We start from the raw sequence: 21043 nt of genomic DNA on the forward strand, positions 1-21043 counted from the left end.
TAAGATCAAGAAAAAAGAATTATATTTTGATAACAAAAATTCGAAAAAAAAACTTGAGGTCATTTAGCAACTATAATTAATGCCGGCAAGAATAAGTGAATAACGTAAGGGCCAATAAAGTCTGATAGAGTGAGTTGGGTTTCGATCAAGTTGTGGCGTACACTTCGTTAGGGAAACAAACTGAACTTTTGCACAGTCCATTATATTAGGCTCAGAGATAAACAAGGCGACCAAGGTCTTTTATTAATTCAGTGAAGTTACAGAAAACAATGTTGAAGGATTAGCACTCCGCTGGAGGAGTATTAAGAGGCCAGGATATCACGAATCTGTAATTCCATGATCAAAAGGTCGTATATGATAGTGATACTCCTAATCTCTTAGTGCTCCTTCGTCAGATTGAGATTATCTTGCAGCATTCTTTTCTGCCGGCAATATCAAGGAAATGATTAAATACCGGCTCTTCTTTCACCTTCTTTATCTCATTACAGGTCGTCGAAATTGCTGCTCCACATTGGTGTCTTCAATCAAACTAAACATGATCAAATAACAATAAAAATTCTGCAAAGTTTCCTGCCAAACGTTTTTCTAAAAACTACTTTTATCTTCGTTTTATGCAATTTCGATCACTTGAGCCAGTAAGAATTATTTAAATTTTTGGTAATTATCCAATTAACTGATTATTTAACATGAACATTTTAACAACAAAAGTTTTCCACATTGATAAGATTCAACGATGTTCACAACTTAAGATATTTGACAAACAGTAAAGCTGGTAAAAAGTGGCCTTAAGAAACGTGGAAAAGTTGGTCAGCCACAAAGGACACCTAACTTGGGATACTTAGGAGTCAAAAATGACTAAACTCCTTTGAAAACTCGTTGTGTCGGTAAATAAATGGATCTGTCTAGTGTCTGTACTATTGAGAAGAATTGCAATGATAGTAAAGCCTCAAGTTGATACTATCTCATTAAAATCATTTCTAACTAACTACATTTTGATTCAGCTGACTGTAGTGATAATTAAGCTTAATTACATTGTGGTTCAACCTTTGGACAATTCTAAGAACTTCCTTCGATCGTTCGAGTAATACAGTTCGACACGCGATATAGTAAAACTGAGCTAAACGATTCAATGGCTTAATTTGGGTGTGGGACGGAGTTTGAAGAAAACAGTTTGGCAGGTTTTATTTCTAACTGATGTGTTCCTCTGCAAGATGGGTTTATCGTTGTAGCAGATCCTTACAAACAGCAACTAGTAAATTTTGTGACCATGTTTAGGTGAAGTCCACATTAACATTGTAACCGTGTAACGGCATAACTACAACAGTTAAGTGGTCCAAAGCCTTCGATTTTTGATTTATGTCGAGATTTAGATCAAAACATCATCACATGATAAAAAGTAGTTGATCTCTTGTCAACTTTCCTAATGAACACGGTCATAAACTCTTGTTTGAGTTGTTTAACTCCCTAGTTTGTGGTTCAGTGAGATTTCATCAATCGCAGCTTCAGGAATTTATGAAGACCACCGTCAACCAATCTTAGACGCCGTCTGATAGCAACCACTAAGTGAGCTGTGAGGAATCCTTTGTTGACAGCTCTTTATAGATACAGTTTTTTTGCAATTTGATTCGGTTAAAATGCACCAGGAAAGTAGTAAATCGTTGAGACTGAAATTCGTCTAGGAAAAGATTTTTTGTGATGAACTGTTAAATAGTGTTATCAATTGAAGCTGGCTTGAAACCTCTCACGCGGTACCTTGACACGTCCAATTAGCAGCGTCCAATAGCAGCGACTGTCCAATTTCAAATCAAACAGCGAAATAAAAGAGCTACTGTCTCGTGTCAAAAAGAGCTAGTTCCATCTCAAAATCAGGTGAGAAATTTAACATCAAACACCAAAATAAGCGATAGCAGCTCTGAGCCACTAACTAACTTCCGATTACAACGCCCAGATGACGAAAAGGACGATGTCACAATGTCACATATCACGCAATGGGAATGGTTCAGGAGAGTAAAATAATGAAAGTTATGTCACTTTGACACTCCGGTTTTGTCCAAGCACGATTGTTCACTTATTGCGGGTGGGAATTTGATGGTTACTGTTGAATTTGGGTCATAAATGAAGGGAAGTAATACTCATGATGCTGTTGGCTGTCACTTTCCTTGAAAGTGTGCGACTGCCTCTTCCCCATGCTTGCACATGGGCCAGGCTCTACTGCTTGATTAACAAATGGTATGAAGGTGTTATACCTTTTGGCCCATAAATTGATAAAATTTCATCATTTTAAACTACAAATTGTAGTTGTCTATTGTCTAAACTAAAATGAAAGGTAAGTTTAAACTACAAATTGTCTGTGATATAGCTCAATATATGTTGAAAAGTAGATACTACTTGACGAAAATACCCATCCCCCAAGGTTTCTTATTTAAATCATTAATCATGTGCACTGCACCAATCCTTACGAGTTAATCAATATTAATAAACATCGGTTAAAATTAAGGAGACGATATTAACATTAGTACATAAAATGCTTCAACAACTGCACAGTTTATCAATCAGACGTCTCAACTATCAGAGAAGCTTAAGAAATAAAAGAATGGACAATTTAACTATTATTCTAGCAGTATTATTAATGTTCTGTGGTAATGGTATTAAATAGTTCAACCAACACCTTTTATCAATAGTGTCTAGTTTGCTATCTTTGTGCATACAATATCATATCATTAATTCACCAATTAAGAATAAATCACAGGAGAGAGGTTCCACCGACCACCCTCTCCCTTTAAAAATCATAAATATTTGTGTGATCTACTCATTCCTGGATATCTTATTAGGGCTGAATTTTTCATTAGACTCCTAGATGGGTTTAAAAATACAAATTTTACAGGTGAACGAGACAACAAATTCGGAGCAATGGGACAGCTCCAAACCTATGCCCATTTCCGAAGAGGACGAATTAGAACGGCTGAGTGGAATGATAGAGAGAGACAATCTTGTGCGAGGACTGGGAATATCAGAGTTTGTAACTGAAATGTTGCAGACTGCACGTATCACCATGAAGGTAACTTGTTTTGTCAAATTGCAATCGTTTAAGTATTCAAACTTTCAGACTATATTGACATGGTATCGTAATCATATCTCAGAATCAGTTAATTTGATACAGTAATGAGGTCATGGTCATTAATATTATATAACGTCATTTGATGGAACTTGACTAAAATGAATATCTTACGTGTACTTATTAAATATTATCATGGAACTTAACTGTCCAAATTGATATTATTCGGAACTGGAAAATCATCGATAGTATATTATTAAGTACTTGATACTTTGTACCAAATAAATTGAAAGTAATACATTCGTGAGAAAGAAAAAAAGAATTGTATACGAGTGCATTAGCAGATCAACTATAACTGTATATATGTGTCGAATGTGTTTGCAAAATTTTACTTTTAAGAGACTCACTTCGGTTAATCGGTTCGTGCATTGTCTTGCTCAGCACTCAACAGCCAAGATATTATGGTATTATAAAGTTATGGCATTGCCAAAAGGAACTCTTAAAAAGATTTTATAGTTTAAATGACTAAATAGCTAAATTAAGCTATTTAGTCTTCTATTTAGGAGGTCCGAAACGCAGACAAGAAATTTTACATGAAACGTCCCTAACAAAATATTTCTTTAGGTATAATTTCAGTAGATTACCCCTCACTGGTATTACAGAAGGAGTTGAACTTTATAAAAGCATTACTTTTCGTCCACAGCTGTTTGCAAAAATTCGAGATCTTTCATTGGATAGCTAATAGTTTTTCACAAGCTGGTTCGCTTAAACCCATTAGGGACGACGAGTTTTAAAGTTTGCCGATTTTGATGCCGTTTAACACACTAGGTCACATTACAGCAAAAATGAGATATCCAAAAAAGCTAATCTGTATCTCGTTTACTTTAAAAGATACAGCTATGGTCGCATACGACCCACTCGTCCGGGTCGCAAACGACCCATCACGGTTTTTCGGCTATTACTTATGAAACAAAGACGTTAGGATAAAATAAAAACTGTAGCATAAGTTGAAAACGTATGGTCAATACTGTGTGACTCTAACTTTTCAAAAATAGAGAATTTGGGTCATTAACGACCCACTCGGCTCACTTGCTTATTACTACATTTGTCCATGTAACTTCTTGAATTCAGCCTAAAACATGACATCATAAGTGCAAACTCGCCTCTCAGCAAGTGATTATCATCATAAACTGCGAAAAATCGGTTAAATGGGTCATTAGCGACCCACTAGGACCACAAAATTGATTAATTAAATATAATGTTGTCAAACTATTACAAATATTAGTATAAAAACATGTTATATCTTGGTCATTACTCCTGTACGTTGATTTTACTTTTAAAATCGATCAACTGGGTCAATAACGACCCACTCGGAAGTTGAACCACGTCATTAATTATCAGTATCATGCTGTTCCACCATCAAGAAAGACACTCGTAGGTCTTAATTCCACGCAAACCACGGGTGGATGACCACTAGCCCTCCTGAGATCTGGAGTCTCAAGGTGATCTGCAGATCACGTCACCCAATCACTGACGAATAATGGGCAGAATTGGATTGATAGGTAGGTGAGTTTATCAGCTGTTAGTACACGACCGTAATGTTGTGAGACAACAAACAACGTGCCTATCTTTTCCCGATTCCTAAAAAGTCCAAGAAGAACTATACAACTGCTGGATTCAGATTTCAGATGGCTGCATCTACTCATTTCGCAGCTTCCTTTCTTTACTTCTTAGGGGCCGTTCACATTGACATAATATTACGTAATCACTTATTGGACAATTTTTAGCCCCGCCCCCCCCCCACACCCCACCACATAGCTATTATGTCAAAATTACACTAGCGTAATCATTTGGAAACCCCCCTCCCTCTCGGCCGATTACGTAATACTTGGTTTCGTTTTGAAAGCTGCCTCGTTGTTGCGGGGTTGTTACCCACAACGAAGTAGTTGTCTGAGAGATTGCAGGTTGCAGCACCGCCAGCCAGATGGGGGGGGGTGCTCTTTCCTTGTCCTTCTTCACAGAGCTGTAGATTTAGCCATCTGAATGCAGCAGTTGTTTAGTTATTCTTGTACTTTCTAGGAATGTCAAACAGATTGGCATGTTGGATTAGAATATGCAATTTGACCGCTCTTCTTTCAGTATTTACCCAAGGTTACAGGATATCTCGTATACTTCGTTCAGGGTATTTTTCTTGAGTGACATGATCTGATCACCGTGGGACCCTGGGTCTCAAGCGGTGAGTTGTAGCAGGTCGTTTACCAAGATTCGAAATTGACGAAAAAGGTAACAGAATCTAATAAGCAACAACAACAGCATGGCTATTACCTAGCAAGTTAGGAACGAGGGCCGATCTCCTTTTCTTTTGCGACACGGCCACGGTCCTTTCGGTACAGATTTCCACGCACCATAGTCAGGACGCAACTCCAGGCATATGCAGTCGAGTTATTCTCGCAGCTCTTTGATGAGTGATGACTGCCCTTCAGTTGGCCCTGGATCTCAGAAGGGCTAGTTGTCATCCACCGTGGTTTGTGTGAAATTAAGACCGTACGAGTGTCTTTCTTGATGGTGGAACAGCATGATACTGATAAATAATGACGTGGTTCAACTTCCGAGTGGGTCGTTATTGACCCAGTTGATCGATTTTAAAAGTAAAATCAACGTACAGGAGTAATGACCAAGATATAACATGTTTTTATACTAATATTTGTAATAGTTTGACAACATTATATTTAATTAATCAATTTTGTGGTCCTAGTGGGTCGCTAATGACCCATTTAACCGATTTTTCGCAGTTTATGATGATAATCACTTGCTGAGAGGCGAGTTTGCACTTATGATGTCATGTTTTAGGCTGAATTCAAGAAGTTACATGGACAAATGTAGTAATAAGCAAGTGAGCCGAGTGGGTCGTTAATGACCCAAATTCCCTATTTTTGAAAAGTTAGAGTCACACAGTATTGACCATACGTTTTCAACTTATGCTACAGTTTTTATTTTATCCTAACGTCTTTGTTTCATAAGTAATAGCCGAAAAACCGTGATGGGTCGTTTGCGACCCGGACGAGTGGGTCGTATGCGACCGCAGTTAGTAAACAGCGTCTAGCTCTGTTTGTGAACATTTAATTATCACGGGCTTTTCATTTCTGCCAAGGAAATCGTTGCCCGCAACTATTTTGTTCTCAAAAAAATAAGCCCACATAAAGTTTTAATGTCCCAATCAAGGCAAGAAGTTAAGTGAAATATTTTCCAATTATGACGACTAATTAGTCTAATTATTTAATTGTTAGTGATTAATTGGGTCTTGACTGGAAAGTCAATAATGTAGCCCAATAAATTTTGAGCATATGTGCGAAAGATTCGTGGCGTTTAGTATTTTGGTTTGTCCTCTATAGCCTCTAGAAAAGGTGGGTCGTAAACGACCCTATCGTCCCTAATGGGTTAATGCTTATCACAAGACAAACTTTTACAAATTCACGGAAATTGGCTATCGATCTTAGTTCATACGACAGCCATGGCAATCACCCATGACACAAAGCTTCTTTTTTTATTGAGGGGAAGTATAATTTTTGCAATCCACCTTATCTTGTGGTAAATTCTTAATCCTAAAATTTTGATAACAAAAACTACATGTGTGTACTGTGTTTGCAAACGCCCGCAATTATTAAGGATTTGAAATGTGCGATTTGATCGCTTTAAAATTGTCACTTTATAGCAAATTAAGATGTTGTTAAAAATAAAAGATGATACAATCTTTTAATAACAGGTGGAAGACACATTATTTTACTCAAGAGATCGCCAAATTATTTGGACCCAAGATTATAATATAATCATTCAAACCAAAAGTTGCAGTCTAAAAAGAAAATTGAAAAAAATTGTATTTTTTATCGGCTTTGGTATCGCAACAAGGTAAAACATTGCTGTGTTTTGGATTGAGATTACATTGAATCTTTCGTAAAAACCAAAGCCAGGTATTTGCTTTGATTTTTAAAAAGGCTCTTTAAAAGTCGTCGACGTTAATAATAATTTGTCTCATAACAAAATATAACAATTAAATATTTATACTCCATGGATATTGGATATATGTACCTTCTGATCCTCGATTCACTGCATCCACTTATGCAGAAGGTAATTGGTATCTTAGGTATGTTAGGTATCCTAGGTGTTTGATAATACAAGCTTTTGTATTAAACAAACTTTATAAACAATTGTACCAGTGGTTAAAATTCAGAAAATTTAGCTCAAAAATGAAAACTTCTGAGGATGCTTGAGTATTAGGCTTCTTAAACCCGAAACACTCAACAATCAAATTAGTGACAGACACCATAAAATTAATGCATAAATCTGTTGGGTCATCTTAAGATGTGATATAACGGGCAATTTCTGCGAGAAAGCAATCAGTGTAATTATTCTAGAAGTGAAAGAATCGAGATTAATCAAAAGTCATGAACTTGTAAGATTTGTGTCAAAAATTTGTCTGTCAATGTTCCATTCCAATATTCCCGCCATATTCTTCACTGTCCATAATATCCCCAGCCCTTAATAAAACCTGTCAAAATGTTCTCAAGTAAAGGTAACAGGTTGTAAAATAACGGAGGGATATCTTGGGAACATGTTTTTGCTGCCGGCATTTATGGCAAACATGTTTAAATCATGAGTCATAGTCTCGTTTTGCCTAAATTCCCTAAATTGTAGTCTGGACAAAAAATCTTAGCGTTATGATGCCATAGTTTGGAAATTATACCTTTCCCAAACTGAGAATATTTGTTCATGACAGTTTTCAAAGCAGCGACTGAGTGAGCAGCGAGTGAGTGTGCAAAAAATTCAACCACCCATTCTTCATATAATTAAATTTAAAGGTGGCAATTCACAAAAAATATGTTCTTATTTTGAAACATTTTATATATATTATAACAGAATCATCTGTAAATTAACTTTCAGCCTCAGAGTCAAGCAAGCTATGGCTACAATCCACGGGATCCAGGATTCAGGGCCAAAACAACGAATGATGCTGAAAATTCTAAAACTTCCGAGAAACCCAACTCTTTCTCCCAACTGGTAATATGCCATTAGATTTTTAAATATAATGTGCGATTTTTTGTAATTATAAAGAAAGAAACCTGTCAGTTGTCCTGCATCATGCGGCAAGTAAGTATGTATTTTTACAATCATCCTATCGAGTATGCCTTGTTAACAATTTCGTTTAAACTTAGTTGTTTTATTTAAGGGAGCAGAGAAAAGTATTCACAGAGAATATCCGGTTCAAAGACAGCGGCTGTGGCAACAAAAACCCTCTTATTTGACCCTGACAGCTCTTGAAGAAGCTTCTAGAATTGATGCCGACACTGACAAGTCCTCACGCCTCTTTAATCGGGGTAAGTTTCACACGCATCCAAAGTGGGTGAAGAGAGAAAAGCGTGGTTAATAGCACAAAAATAGAGATTAATTTAATTTTAAGATATTGTATATATGAATACCTTTTTAAACCCCCTTTCCAGGGCAGTTATGCCATTTATAATAAGATAATACAGAGTGGCATAGAATTCACTAACCACACGCAACCCTTGAATAACTCACGTTATTGTCAGGATTGAACAAATTTAGTGGAATACTCTCAATCTATTTTTAAGCATTTAATCCATAATGAATTAAAATGATCCAATATTTCGAGACGTGCTTCGATAGCAATTAAACTGCTTTGACTAATATAGAAAATTAAAATGTTTCTCAAATTTAAGAATGTACATGATCTCAAAAATTTTGGTATTCAAAGATTGCGTGTGGGCAGTTACTTTTGGGCTACCCTGTACATATAAAACAGAAATTTACAGCAACTTTATTATTTGAAAACCATTGCCACTGCAAGAGAAAAATAATGTTGGAAGGACTGCTTCCCTTATACAAAAAACTTGGAGGACTTGGATTAACAGAAAGAATAATCAAAACCCAACTTTGGTAACACCTTGGTCTACAGCTTGGGCTTTAGTGCAGCTTTAGTGGACGCTTATGATGGCCCTAGCAGCCCTCCCCCACCCTTACATGTACTAGCACGTACCCTTTCAACTCTCAAGTGGTGTCAAGAGACAACGATATTTATTTGTTTTGTGATTTTTATATCACTTGGGGGTTCAAATTTCGGGAACTAAATTTCTTATTCCTTGGCCACTTTGTATTTCTCCATACTGGTCAAAGCCCAAAGGGCTATAAAAGTATTTGACCCAGCCAAAATACACCTAAACCCGGCCCAGTGCTCCAACAGTATTATACATCTATCTTTAAATATTGGAGTAAACAATTTAAATTAATTCTAGGGCCGCAGTAAACTTAAAAACAGTAATACTACTGTCTTGAACACACTAAACCGCTGTTCACTGAGCAGAAAATTATGAACCTGGAGAATCTGCACATGTATTGAATACATTTTTGGAACTATTCAAAATCCTTAAATTTGATGTCCCTCAGTCCTGCAGTCCATCAAAGATCTAAAGTTCTGCCCTAAAATGAAAAACTTCGTCTGATCGTCCCATTACTGAGGTTAGATATCTCCCAACAGAACTTTCTGTACACCTCCACGAAAATTTGGAGTGATCTCATCCCCTATGTATTCGAAATATGTGATGCTAATGAAGATGGGATAATATTCTCGGGTTCTTCCAAAAAATCAGACTTATCAGCCCCAATCAGGTATTACCCCTATTACTCAATCCAACCTTAAAAAGCCCTTGCTATCCCTCCAAAATCGAGATGACCCTAATACATGGTAACTAAATTATAATATTTTGATTTTGAAAATCTTGGACCTCGTTTTTTGACGATTTTTTCAGGTCCAAGATTTTAAAAATTGAATAAAAAATTTTCTAAGGCCTATCTCAAAATTCTGGCCCGACAATCTCTTCTAAATGGTCCATAGAACATATCCTTCAGAAAGTTTCAGGTTGATTGCCCAAGAAATGTAGGAGAAGATAGATTTTTAGACTCGATTTTCAGGGTCTCTTCAGGCTCGCGCAATACAATTACATTTACACATAAGCGCTGACCTTTGACCGGCAATAATTTCGGCTAAAAACAATATTTTTCCAAAGGATTAAAAACAGCTGATAGATATCACTCACCTCTATCAGAAACAATTATAAAGCTTATAAAGCCCCCCCCCCCCCCCCCCCCCCCGGCCCCCTTAAATTCTACATCCGGTACGGCTATACACACATGATATCTCTCTCTGCCATGAATGATAAAACATGGTTAACCCTTTTAAACTAAAATTTAAAACTTGAACCTAAACTAATTTAACATGAAACTGGGCTCTCCTGTGTCACCAAACTAGACCAATGAGTAATTTTAGATTATTATATTTTTCTATATTTTTATAAAAAGTACAGTGTATATTTACGAAGTTGATGGTTGAGGGGGTTTCAAGCACAGGTCTCTCTCAAATCCAAAAATAAGCAGTGGCCTTCGGCACTTGAAACCTCCTCAAGCCGAGCTACTGATTTATATATCATTGATATTGTTTGATTGTGCCGTAAAAATAAATAATTGTTTTATTGAATAATTTTTTATTAATAAGCATTGTTATTAAATTAATTCTATTCCCTCAGGAATGACTCCGCCTAACTTTGCGAGTAACGGCGGGAGCGGAGCCCCGGGAGGAAGCGCAGGTAATCAGATCTGCTCGGTCTATAGCCTGCCCGGGCGACCAGCCAACAACAACGTCAACCTATCCGTCGTGTCCGGGCCTGCCCCCGTTTCACAGCGCTCTGATCTGGTGGTGAAAAGTGCAAATTCTCACTCTCAGCACTTTGACGTTTCGAGGTAACGTAGGTGTGGGGGTGTGAAGTGGAACTTCTAGCTTTGACCCCATGACATGCAACTTGAAGCCAGTTTATTTTTAGATTAAAGAGAAACATCCAGCTTGTAGGGTCTCTTAAAAGTGTAATGAACATAGCTGTTTTTTAATCTCGTCACTTTCTATTAAAGTGCTGAACAACTACATACATAACTAGTTTTTAATCTCGTCACTTTGTACTCAAGTGAATAAAGTTTATTGAACACAATCAATATGGAGTATTAAAAACAGTATCTAAAAGCGGTTATCATGAAGTTTTCGAGCACAACGACTTATTTAAGAGAATAAAGAGCATAAAAAGCATTAGAAATAGATTTAAAGGAAATTCATATATTCTAAATTAATTAGTCTGACCCTGATAAATTAGGTATTTCAGAACCACGAAGTCTACCAGAATCAGAGGCGCCACAAATATCCTTCGGCTAAAGGTAGCTAATATGGCAACATTTATTATCTTAATTAACTTATCTTAAGTCACGTTCTTTGATATTGATATCGTGTTGTGCGTCCACACATCTATATCTTTTTCAACCACTAATACCTGTCCAAAAATCAACATTCAACATGTATATCAGCATATTTTCAGCAATTGGCGATGAGAGAAAACAATGCTATTCTATCATAAGAGATAAGCCCAGACTCCAGCAAATAATTCTCAGCCACACTGTTCATGGCGGAACCTTTACTTCTTTCCTCCCCAGGGCTGGCGCTGGTGACCTCCCCTACATCTCTATCAGACTCACTTTGTGGAACTATAACAAGTCATGTGACTATCATCCGGCCACATTTTTATTTGAACCGTTCTGTCTAATAGTTAGAATATTGAGTCAAATAATGGCGTGTGGTATGCTAGAAACAAATTGTGCCAATATGGCTCGGATTTGAATGAGCTGATGGTCAAATCTAAAAAGAGCTGTGAGTGTGACAGATAATAAATTGGTAGTGCTATGTTTTAAATAGAATTACTTTTTGAATTAAAAATATCTATATTAGTATAATCGGTAGTTTTCGTTATTCATACTTCTTATAATTCTAGACGAGCGTTTCATTAACTAATAATGCATGTGCAAAGTTATAATTGAGTTGTCGATGATAGGCCGATACCATGATTCAGATTATGTATATATTAATTCGTCGATAAGTTTAAAAAACACCGTTTCCTCAATTTCGTGATTTTAAATTATGAAATATATCTATTTGTAAATTAGATCAGAATGTACAAAAAGTTTTTATTCAGCCCCAGAATTTTTTGTTTTTGTTTTTTACATCATGTTTGCCACATTATACCTCAGCGGCGTAACATTGCCTGTTGCCCCTCCCCCACTCCCTCTACTGAAAAAGTGTGTTTCTAGAGCAAAACTCTCAGTTTTGCTAGTACCGTAGTTAAGTTTTTCCAAATTGTCCCACATTCAAACGGCGAAGTGCTGACTGTAAGTAAAAACATATCACCCATTTGCATTGCCCATTCATGATATTATCATCGGTTGATCAATCGGGGGTCGGAAGAGCCGTTAATAAGGCCATTACATGGCGCGACAGTGGACAGAAATGACGCATAACTTGAACTGTAAACCGATCGCCCAACCCAAATTCCCGTCGCGTGCTATGCAGAAGACCTGTTCATTCAACAGGTCTTCTGCAATCTGCATATAGCACGCGACGGGAATTTAGGTTTCCCAATTCTCATGAATTCAATGCAGTGTTGAATGCATTAAAATTGGGATGATGATTAATCACTCTACGTACGCAACTATTAGTTTAAAAAAGATAACACTGTCCCGACGTGGCTCTGACCCTAACGAGAAATCTTCACTATTTCCTTATATGGGCATATAACGTCATCAAATGGTTTTCGCATATAACTTGTCATGACTGAAACAGTTGAACTTTTTACTTAAACTCTATTTTTCTTCTTGTAAAAATATACTACTAGTAGTAGTACTACTAGTACTTACAACTTAACACTAACTAGGTACTTAGATATGGATTATACAGATATAACCCTCGCCAATACGGCGGGAAACTGGAAACAGGAAAGGATATATTTATTTGCGAAACATATTGCGCATTTATTTAAGCGAAGGAACAACGCACATGGGTATTTGGGTAAGTGAATTGCTACAAGTACATCTGTCCAATATCTACGCATGAAATTTATGAACAATAAATATTAAACATATTATACATACTATTGTCCAGCATGCTAATAGTTACTGGACGGCTTTGTCACTCCGCCATATCTTCATTCATATTTTGTTTGCATTGTTTACGAACACTTAAGCCTGAATTCCCCAGACAATTAAATAGTATATTGTCAGTATTCTGTATTACTAATACAGAATACTGAGTCTAACCATGATCAAAGCTCTAGCTGTCTGCATGGTTATATTATAGTGTAATAATAGTGTATATAGGGAAGGTAATAGGGGAATTATACTAATACTATTACCACAACAACAAGTGGTCCCACGAATAAAGTCGGACGCGGATAAAAAGTGACTAAGTTGTAAATAGTCGATAATATAAATAGTAATATTACTATTGAGGGGGGGGGGGGGGGGGGGTCATGAGTATTTTTACGATTTTTGAATTTGATAATTTAACCATTTTTGCCGGGAATACTAAAAAATGTTTCAAAAATTATTTTTGAATCTGAGTTGACACACGCTGTAAGTGTAACCCCTTTGATCGCCGGCCGCGCGATGGGTTTAGTGATATTTTCCGTCTTAACAGAGGTGCTGAGGCACGGGTTTTTACTCATTTTAACAAAAAAGTACAAAACTCAGTCTAGATTAGATTTTTTCTTGATCCAAGATAGCCTAGTCAATCTACCTGTATGTGACACAGAAATAAGCCATGGCTATAAATCTGATCACAGCTACATCTCGCTATCCCTCAAGGGCTCTACTATTGCACACGGAAAAGGATATTGGAAAATTAACAACTCTCACCTCCTAGATCAAAATTTTATTAACAAAATAAAGAAAATCATTCATAATACAAAAGAAGATAGCATTGATTCTTACAGAGGTCTTTGGGACGTAATAAAAATCAAAATAAAACAGTTTGGAATGACCTTCGGTAAAAAGAAAAAAAAAGAAATCACATTGAAAAAAGAAAAGTTTAAAAAAGATATTGAAGACTGTAAAAACGATTCGAATCTAGTAAACTGTACGATACTACAGAAAAAATTATTTGAAGCAGAGTTGGATTTAAATCATATTATAGACCAGGAGGTGAGAGGTGCAATTACCAGATCACGTGTGAAATGGACAGAGGAGGGGGAGCGCTCGACTAAATACTTTTTTGGACTTGAAAAATCAAACGAATGTTAAGAATGGCCCTTAACATCAATCAATATCGAGACCATGTCAGCAACCACAGTCTGTACGGTGATCTTCCTAAGGTCAGCTCAAAGATAACCCAACGAAGGCTCAGACTTGCAGGTCATGCTCACCGACATCCGGAGCTGACACTGAACAAACTGATCCTCTGGAAGCCGAGTCATGGGCATACTAACAGGGGGCGACCTTACCTAACACTACTAGATAACCTAAAAGCAGATACTGGGCTGAAATCAGTAGATGAGATAGCTAGACTGATGGAGGACAGAAAGCTGTGGAGAACTGTTGTCAATGGATCTCGGGAATACTACCCGCCTTAAGTCAAGTCAAGTCAAATCAAACGGCAAGAAAAAATGTATTAGTAAATTGATAGACAACAACGGAAATGAACTAACGGACCAGGATAACATCTCTAGTCACGTGGTTAACTTTTATCAGAATCTATATAACTCAACTAACCCATCTCCCACTGAGATAGATAATTATGTAACCAGCAGCGAGCTTGAACAAATCCCACAGGAAATTACTGAAACTCTGGAGGGACCTATTTCGTTACACGAAATGGATGCTATTGTGAACAAGTTAACAAACAATAAATCCCCAGTGGAACTTAACTACATACAAAATTGGAGACCTATTACTCTGCTAAACATTGACTATAAAATCTTCACATGACATATAGCTAAGAATAGGATTATGAAGGCTATCCCTAGAATAATTAGCAAAACCCAGTCAGGCTTTCAAGCAGGCAGGAGTATAGCAGATAAAATTAATCTTATTCTCATGTTAATGGTTCTGGAATCATTTAACAACGACTCGGAACAAGAGGGTCTCCTTTTACAAATTGATTTTGAAAAGTGTTTTGACTCGGTAGAACATAACTTTGTCTTCAGTACGCTTGAAAAATTAGGTTTCAGTGATTATATTATTAAGTTGATTAAAGACGACACTGATCTGTTTCTGAAAGCTTCAATAGAGAGTGTAGAGGCAGTTATGGTAGAACTCAGAACGTTTGCTCAGTGCTCGGGGTGTAAAGCTAACATCGACAAAACTAGATGTATTCCTTTAGGGATTGGGGGGTGATTCGGAATCAGCGTCCACAAATACAGCAATTTAGATCAGTTTCACAACCAAAGGGCCTTTTCAGAAGAATTTTTTTAAATTTGGGCGAGCGATTTAGTAGGAGCTGAAATTTCCAGGGCCGAAATTTTACAGATTCGGCCGAATTTCTGACCTGCAACCAATCATACTGTCCCATACTTTGTCCAATTTTCAGTATTTGGAGCTGAAATTTCCAGGGCCGAATTTCTGACCTGCAACCAATTATTCAGTCAACTATAAATGCCAAATGACACAATTGAGGTGCTGGAAGTTTGATTCGGGTCGGAGGAAGCTATAAACAGCAGAAATCTTAACAAAACGAAAAGTTGTATTTTCAAAACTCTGTCCCATTTTCAGATATGAAAATTTCTGAACGCACATTTGACAGATTGGATGAAATTTTTGCCCACAAACCAATTAGTCAGTTAATTGATGATGGTATGAAACCAAATTGGGGTACTGGAAATCAAAATCTCGAAAAAAATTGGAAAATCATACTGTCCCATACTCTGTCCCATTTTCAGTTTTTGGAGCTGAAATTTCCAGGGCCGAAATTTTACAGTTTCGGCCGAATTTCTGACCTGCAACCAATTAGTCAGTCAACTATAGATGCCAAATGACACGATTGAGGTGCTGGAAGTTTGATTCGGGTCGGAGGAAGCTAACAGCAGAAATCTTAACAAAACGAAAAGTTGTATTTTCAAAACTCTGTCCCATTTTCAGATATGAAAATTTCTGAACGCACATTTGACAGATTGGATGAAATTTTTGCCCACAAACCAATTAGTCAGTTAATTGATGATGGTATGAAACCAAATTGGGGTACTGGAAATCAAAATCTCGAAAAAAATTGGAAAATCATACTGTCCCATACTCTGTCCCATTTTCAGTTTTTGGAGCTGAAATTTCCAGGGCCGAAATTTTACAGTTTCGGCCGAATTTCTGACCTGCAACCAATTAGTCAGTCAACTATAGATGCCAAATGACACGATTGAGGTGCTGGAAGTTTGATTCGGGTCGGAGGAAGCTAACAGCAGAAATCTTAACAAAACGAAAAGTTGTATTTTCAAAACTCTGTCCCATTTTCAGATATGAAAATTTCTGAACGCACATTTGACAGATTGGATGAAATTTTTGCCCACAAACCAATTAGTCAGTTAATTGATGATGGTATGAAACCAAATTGGGGTACTGGAAATCAAAATCTCGAAAAAAATTGGAAAATCATACTGTCCCATACTCTGTCCCATTTTCAGTTTTTGGAGCTGAAATTTCCAGGGCCGAAATTTTACAGTTTCGGCCGAATTTCTGACCTGCAACCAATTAGTCAGTCAACTATAGATGCCAAATGACACGATTGAGGTGCTGGAAGTTTGATTCGGGTCGGAGGAAGCTAACAGCAGAAATCTTAACAAAACGAAAAGTTGTATTTTCAAAACTCTGTCCCATTTTCAGATATGAAAATTTCTGAACGCACATTTGATAGATTGGATGAAATTTTTGCCCACAAACCAATTAGTCAGTTAATTGATGATGGTATGAAACCAAATTGGGGTACTGGAAATCAAAATCTCGAAAAAAATTGGAAAATCATACTGTCCCATACTCTGTCCCATTTTCAGTTTTTGGAGCTGAAATTTCCAGGGCCGAAATTTTACAGTTTCGGCCGAATTTCTGACCTGCAACCAATTAGTCAGTCAACTATAGATGCCAAATGACACGATTGAGGTGCTGGAAGTTTGATTCGGGTCGGAGGAAGCTCACAGCAGAAATCTTAACAAAACGAAAAGTTGTATTTTCAAAACTCTGTCCCATTTCAGATATGAAAATTTCTGAACGCACATTTGACAGATTGGATGAAATTATTGCCCACAAACCAATTAGTCAGTTAATTGATGATGGTATGAAACCAAATTGGGGTACTGGAAATCAAAATCTCGAAAAAAATTGGAAAATCATACTGTCCCATACTCTGTCCCATTTTCAGTTTTTGGAGCTGAAATTTCCAGGGCCGAAATTTTACAGTTTCGGCCGAATTTCTGACCTGCAACCAATTAGTCAGTCAACTATAGATGCCAAATGACACGATTGAGGTGCTGGAAGTTTGATTCGGGTCGGAGGAAGCTAACAGCAGAAATCTTAACAAAACGAAAAGTTGTATTTTCAAAACTCTGTCCCATTTTCAGATATGAAAATTTCTGAACGCACATTTGATAGATTGGATGAAATTTTTGCCCACAAACCAATTAGTCAGTTAATTGATGATGGTATGAAACCAAATTGGGGTACTGGAAATCAAAATCTCGAAAAAAATTGGAAAATCATACTGTCCCATACTCTGTCCCATTTTCAGTTTTTGGAGCTGAAATTTCCAGGGCCGAAATTTTACAGTTTCGGCCGAATTTCTGACCTGCAACCAATTAGTCAGTCAACTATAGATACCAAATGACACGATTGAGGTGTTGGAAGTTTGATTCGGGTCGGAGGAAGCTCACAGCAGAAATCTTAACAAAACGAAAAGTTGTATTTTCAAAACTCTGTCCCATTTTCAGATATGAAAATTTCTGAACGCACATTTGACAGATTGGATGAAATTTTTGCCCACAAACCAATTAGTCAGTTAAGTGATGATGGTATGAAACCAAATTGGGGTACTGGAAATCAAAATCTCGAAAAAAATTGGAAAATCATACTGTCCCATACTCTGTCCCATTTTCAGTTTTTGGAGCTGAAATTTCCAGGGCCGAAATTTTACAGTTTCGGCCGAATTTCTGACCTGCAACCAATTAGTCAGTCAACTATAGATGCCAAATGACACGATTGAGGTGCTGGAAGTTTGATTCGGGTCGGAGGAAGCTAACAGCAGAAATCTTAACAAAACGAAAAGTTGTATTTTCAAAACTCTGTCCCATTTTCAGATATGAAAATTTCTGAACGCACATTTGACAGATTGGATGAAATTTTTGCCCACAAACCAATTAGTCAGTTAATTGATGATGGTATGAAACCAAATTGGGGTACTGGAAATCAAAATCTCGAAAAAAATTGGAAAATCATACTGTCCCATACCATAATTTCCAAAAATTTGGGCGACAAAAAATTTGAGCGGGCCTCTCGCCCAAATTTTTTGCAGACCAAATTAATTGCATAAATCTTTTCCGTCTGCTAAATTTTTTGTTAACCAAACTTTTGGCAATTGGCCTGTGGCCCTGAAATCTATAGAAAGATGGCTTTTTCTTCATATCCAAGTGAAATAATATTTGAAATTTTAGTTTTCTAATCTGTCATTCATGGCTTAACCAAGTAAAAAGGCTTATATTTTAAATGAATAGAAATAACTGGAATAGCTAACAGCTACTAATAAAACAAATGGCTAGAGGTACGGATAGCTAGAGATTTAAACAAGATCTGCAAATGGATTATCATCCACCGTAAAGTCTGATCTACAAGCATCAGTTATACCCGACTTCTCAAAGCCTTTCAGTTTCCTTATGTCATCTGGCCTCCCTTTTAAATATACAAAAAGTTCGTTGATCCAACGAGCGTGTACTTCACGGATCACTGTCAAGCAGATATCAATTTTCACATTGTCTGATGAAACTCCTCCATTGAGCAGCTGACACACTATGTTTTTCGCGTACCAATCTTCGTACTTATTGCGCATGAATTTCTTAGCCAGTCCATTGATAGATATTTCCAGGGGCTACCACCTACATGCTTAAAATTTAAAGCAAAATGACTGGAATAATAAGGAATAATAATGAACTAAGGCAAATATCTAACTGAAATTTTAGTGGAAAATCGTTCATTTTTGGAAGAATTTGTGCCCAAATTTTCGGTCGCCCAAATGAGTTCAAATTTTCTGCCCAAATTTTTCGGGCTCAAATAAATTGTGCTCAATATAATGGCACACAAATTTTTGGGAACTAAGGTACTCTGTCCCATTTTCAGTTTTTGGAGCTGAAATTTCCAGGGCCGAAATTTTACAGTTCCGGCCGAATTTCTGACCTGCAACCAATTAGTCAGTCAACTATAGATAACAAATGACACGATTGAGGTGCTGGAAGTTTGATTCGGGTCGGAGGAAGCTAACAGCAGAAATCTTAACAAAACGAAAAGTTGTATTTTCAAAACTCTGTCCCATTTTCAGATATGAAAATTTCTGAACGCACATTTGACAGATTGGATGAAATTTTTGCCCACAAACCAATTAGTCAGTTAATTGATGATGGTATGAAACCAAATTGGGGTACTGGAAATCAAAATCTCGAAAAAAATTGGAAAATCATACTGTCCCATACTCTGTCCCATTTTCAGTTTTTGGAGCTGAAATTTCCAGGGCCGAAATTTTACAGTTTCGGCCAAATTTCTGACCTGCAACCAATTAGTCAGTCAACTATAGATGCCAAATGACACGATTGAGGTGCTGGAAGTTTGATTCGGGTCGGAGGAAGCTAACAGCAGAAATCTTAACAAAACGAAAAGTTGTATTTTCAAAACTCTGTCCCATTTTCAGATATGAAAATTTCTGAACGCACATTTGATAGATTGGATGAAATTTTTGCCCACAAACCAATTAGTCAGTTAATTGATGATGGTATGAAACCAAATTGGGGTACTGGAAATCAAAATCTCGAAAAAAATTGGAAAATCATACTGTCCCATACTCTGTCCCATTTTCAGTTTTTGGAGCTGAAATTTCCAGGGCCGAAATTTTACAGTTTCGGCCGAATTTCTGACCTGCAACCAATTAGTCAGTCAACTATAGATGCCAAATGACACGATTGAGGTGCTGGAAGTTTGATTCGGGTCGGAGGAAGCTAACAGCAGAAATCTTAACAAAACGAAAAGTTGTATTTTCAAAACTCTGTCCCATTTTCAGATATGAAAATTTCTGAACGCACATTTGATAGATTGGATGAAATTTTTGCCCACAAACCAATTAGTCAGTTAATTGATGATGGTATGAAACCAAATTGGGGTACTGAAATCAAAATCTCGAAAAAAATTGGAAAATCATACTGTCCCATACTCTGTCCCATTTTCAGTTTTTGGAGCTGAAATTTCCAGGGCCGAAATTTTACAGTTTCGGCCGAATTTCTGACCTGCAACCAATTAGTCAGTCAACTATAGATGCCAAATGACACGATTGAGGTGCTGGAAGTTTGATTCGGGTCGGAGGAAGCTCACAGCAGAAATCTTAACAAAACGAAAAGTTGTATTTTCAAAACTCTGTCCCATTTTCAGATATGAAAATTTCTGAACGCACATTTGACAGATTGGATGAAATTTTTGCCCACAAACCAATTAGTCAGTTAATTGATGATGGTATAAACCAAATTGGGGTACTGGAAATCAAAATCTCGAAAAAAATTGGAAAATCATACTGTCCCATACTCTGTCCCATTTTCAGTTTTTGGAGCTGAAATTTCCAGGGCAGAATTTTACAGTTTCGGCCGAATTTCTGACCTGCAACCAATTAGTCAGTCAACTATAGATGCCAAATGACACGATTGAGGTGCTGGAAGTTTGATTAGGGCGGACGAAGCTAACAGCAGAAATCTTAACAAAACGAAAAATTGTATTTTCAAAACTCTGTCCCATTTTCAGATATGATTTGATTTGATTTGAAACTTTTACAAAATAGCAAGTATACAAATGTACAGCAATTCGAACAAACATATAAAATGGGCCGAAATG

The 21043-nt window shown here is 36.9% G+C and overlaps 1 protein-coding gene across 16 annotated transcripts in view; it reads left to right on the forward strand.

The window, feature by feature from the left end:
- Positions 1–12143, forward strand: part of LOC134815693 (tubulin polyglutamylase ttll6-like) — a 100540-nt gene extending 88397 nt beyond the window's left edge. For 4 of the 16 annotated variants that reach the window (XM_063824256.1, XM_063824264.1, XM_063824262.1 and 1 more), the window contains 6 exons: positions 2885–3058; positions 7994–8110; positions 8280–8427; positions 10651–10864; positions 11275–11326; positions 11485–12143. In XM_063824256.1, coding sequence (XP_063680326.1) covers positions 2885–3058; positions 7994–8110; positions 8280–8427; positions 10651–10864; positions 11275–11326; positions 11485–11523 — 744 coding nt within the window. In that variant the 3' untranslated portion in view covers positions 11524–12143. Of the gene's footprint in view, positions 1–2884; positions 3059–7993; positions 8111–8279; positions 8428–10650; positions 10865–11265; positions 11327–11473 lie in introns of all 16 variants that reach the window. The other 12 variants (XM_063824271.1, XM_063824254.1, XM_063824261.1 and 9 more) reach the window with 7 other exon arrangements.
- Positions 12144–21043: the final 8900 nt, after the last annotated feature.

This window comes from Bolinopsis microptera, chromosome 5 (genome assembly GCF_026151205.1).
Source record: "Bolinopsis microptera isolate Bmic1 chromosome 5, MBARI_Bmic_1.0, whole genome shotgun sequence".
NCBI classification, from domain to species: Eukaryota; Metazoa; Ctenophora; class Tentaculata; order Lobata; family Bolinopsidae; genus Bolinopsis; species Bolinopsis microptera.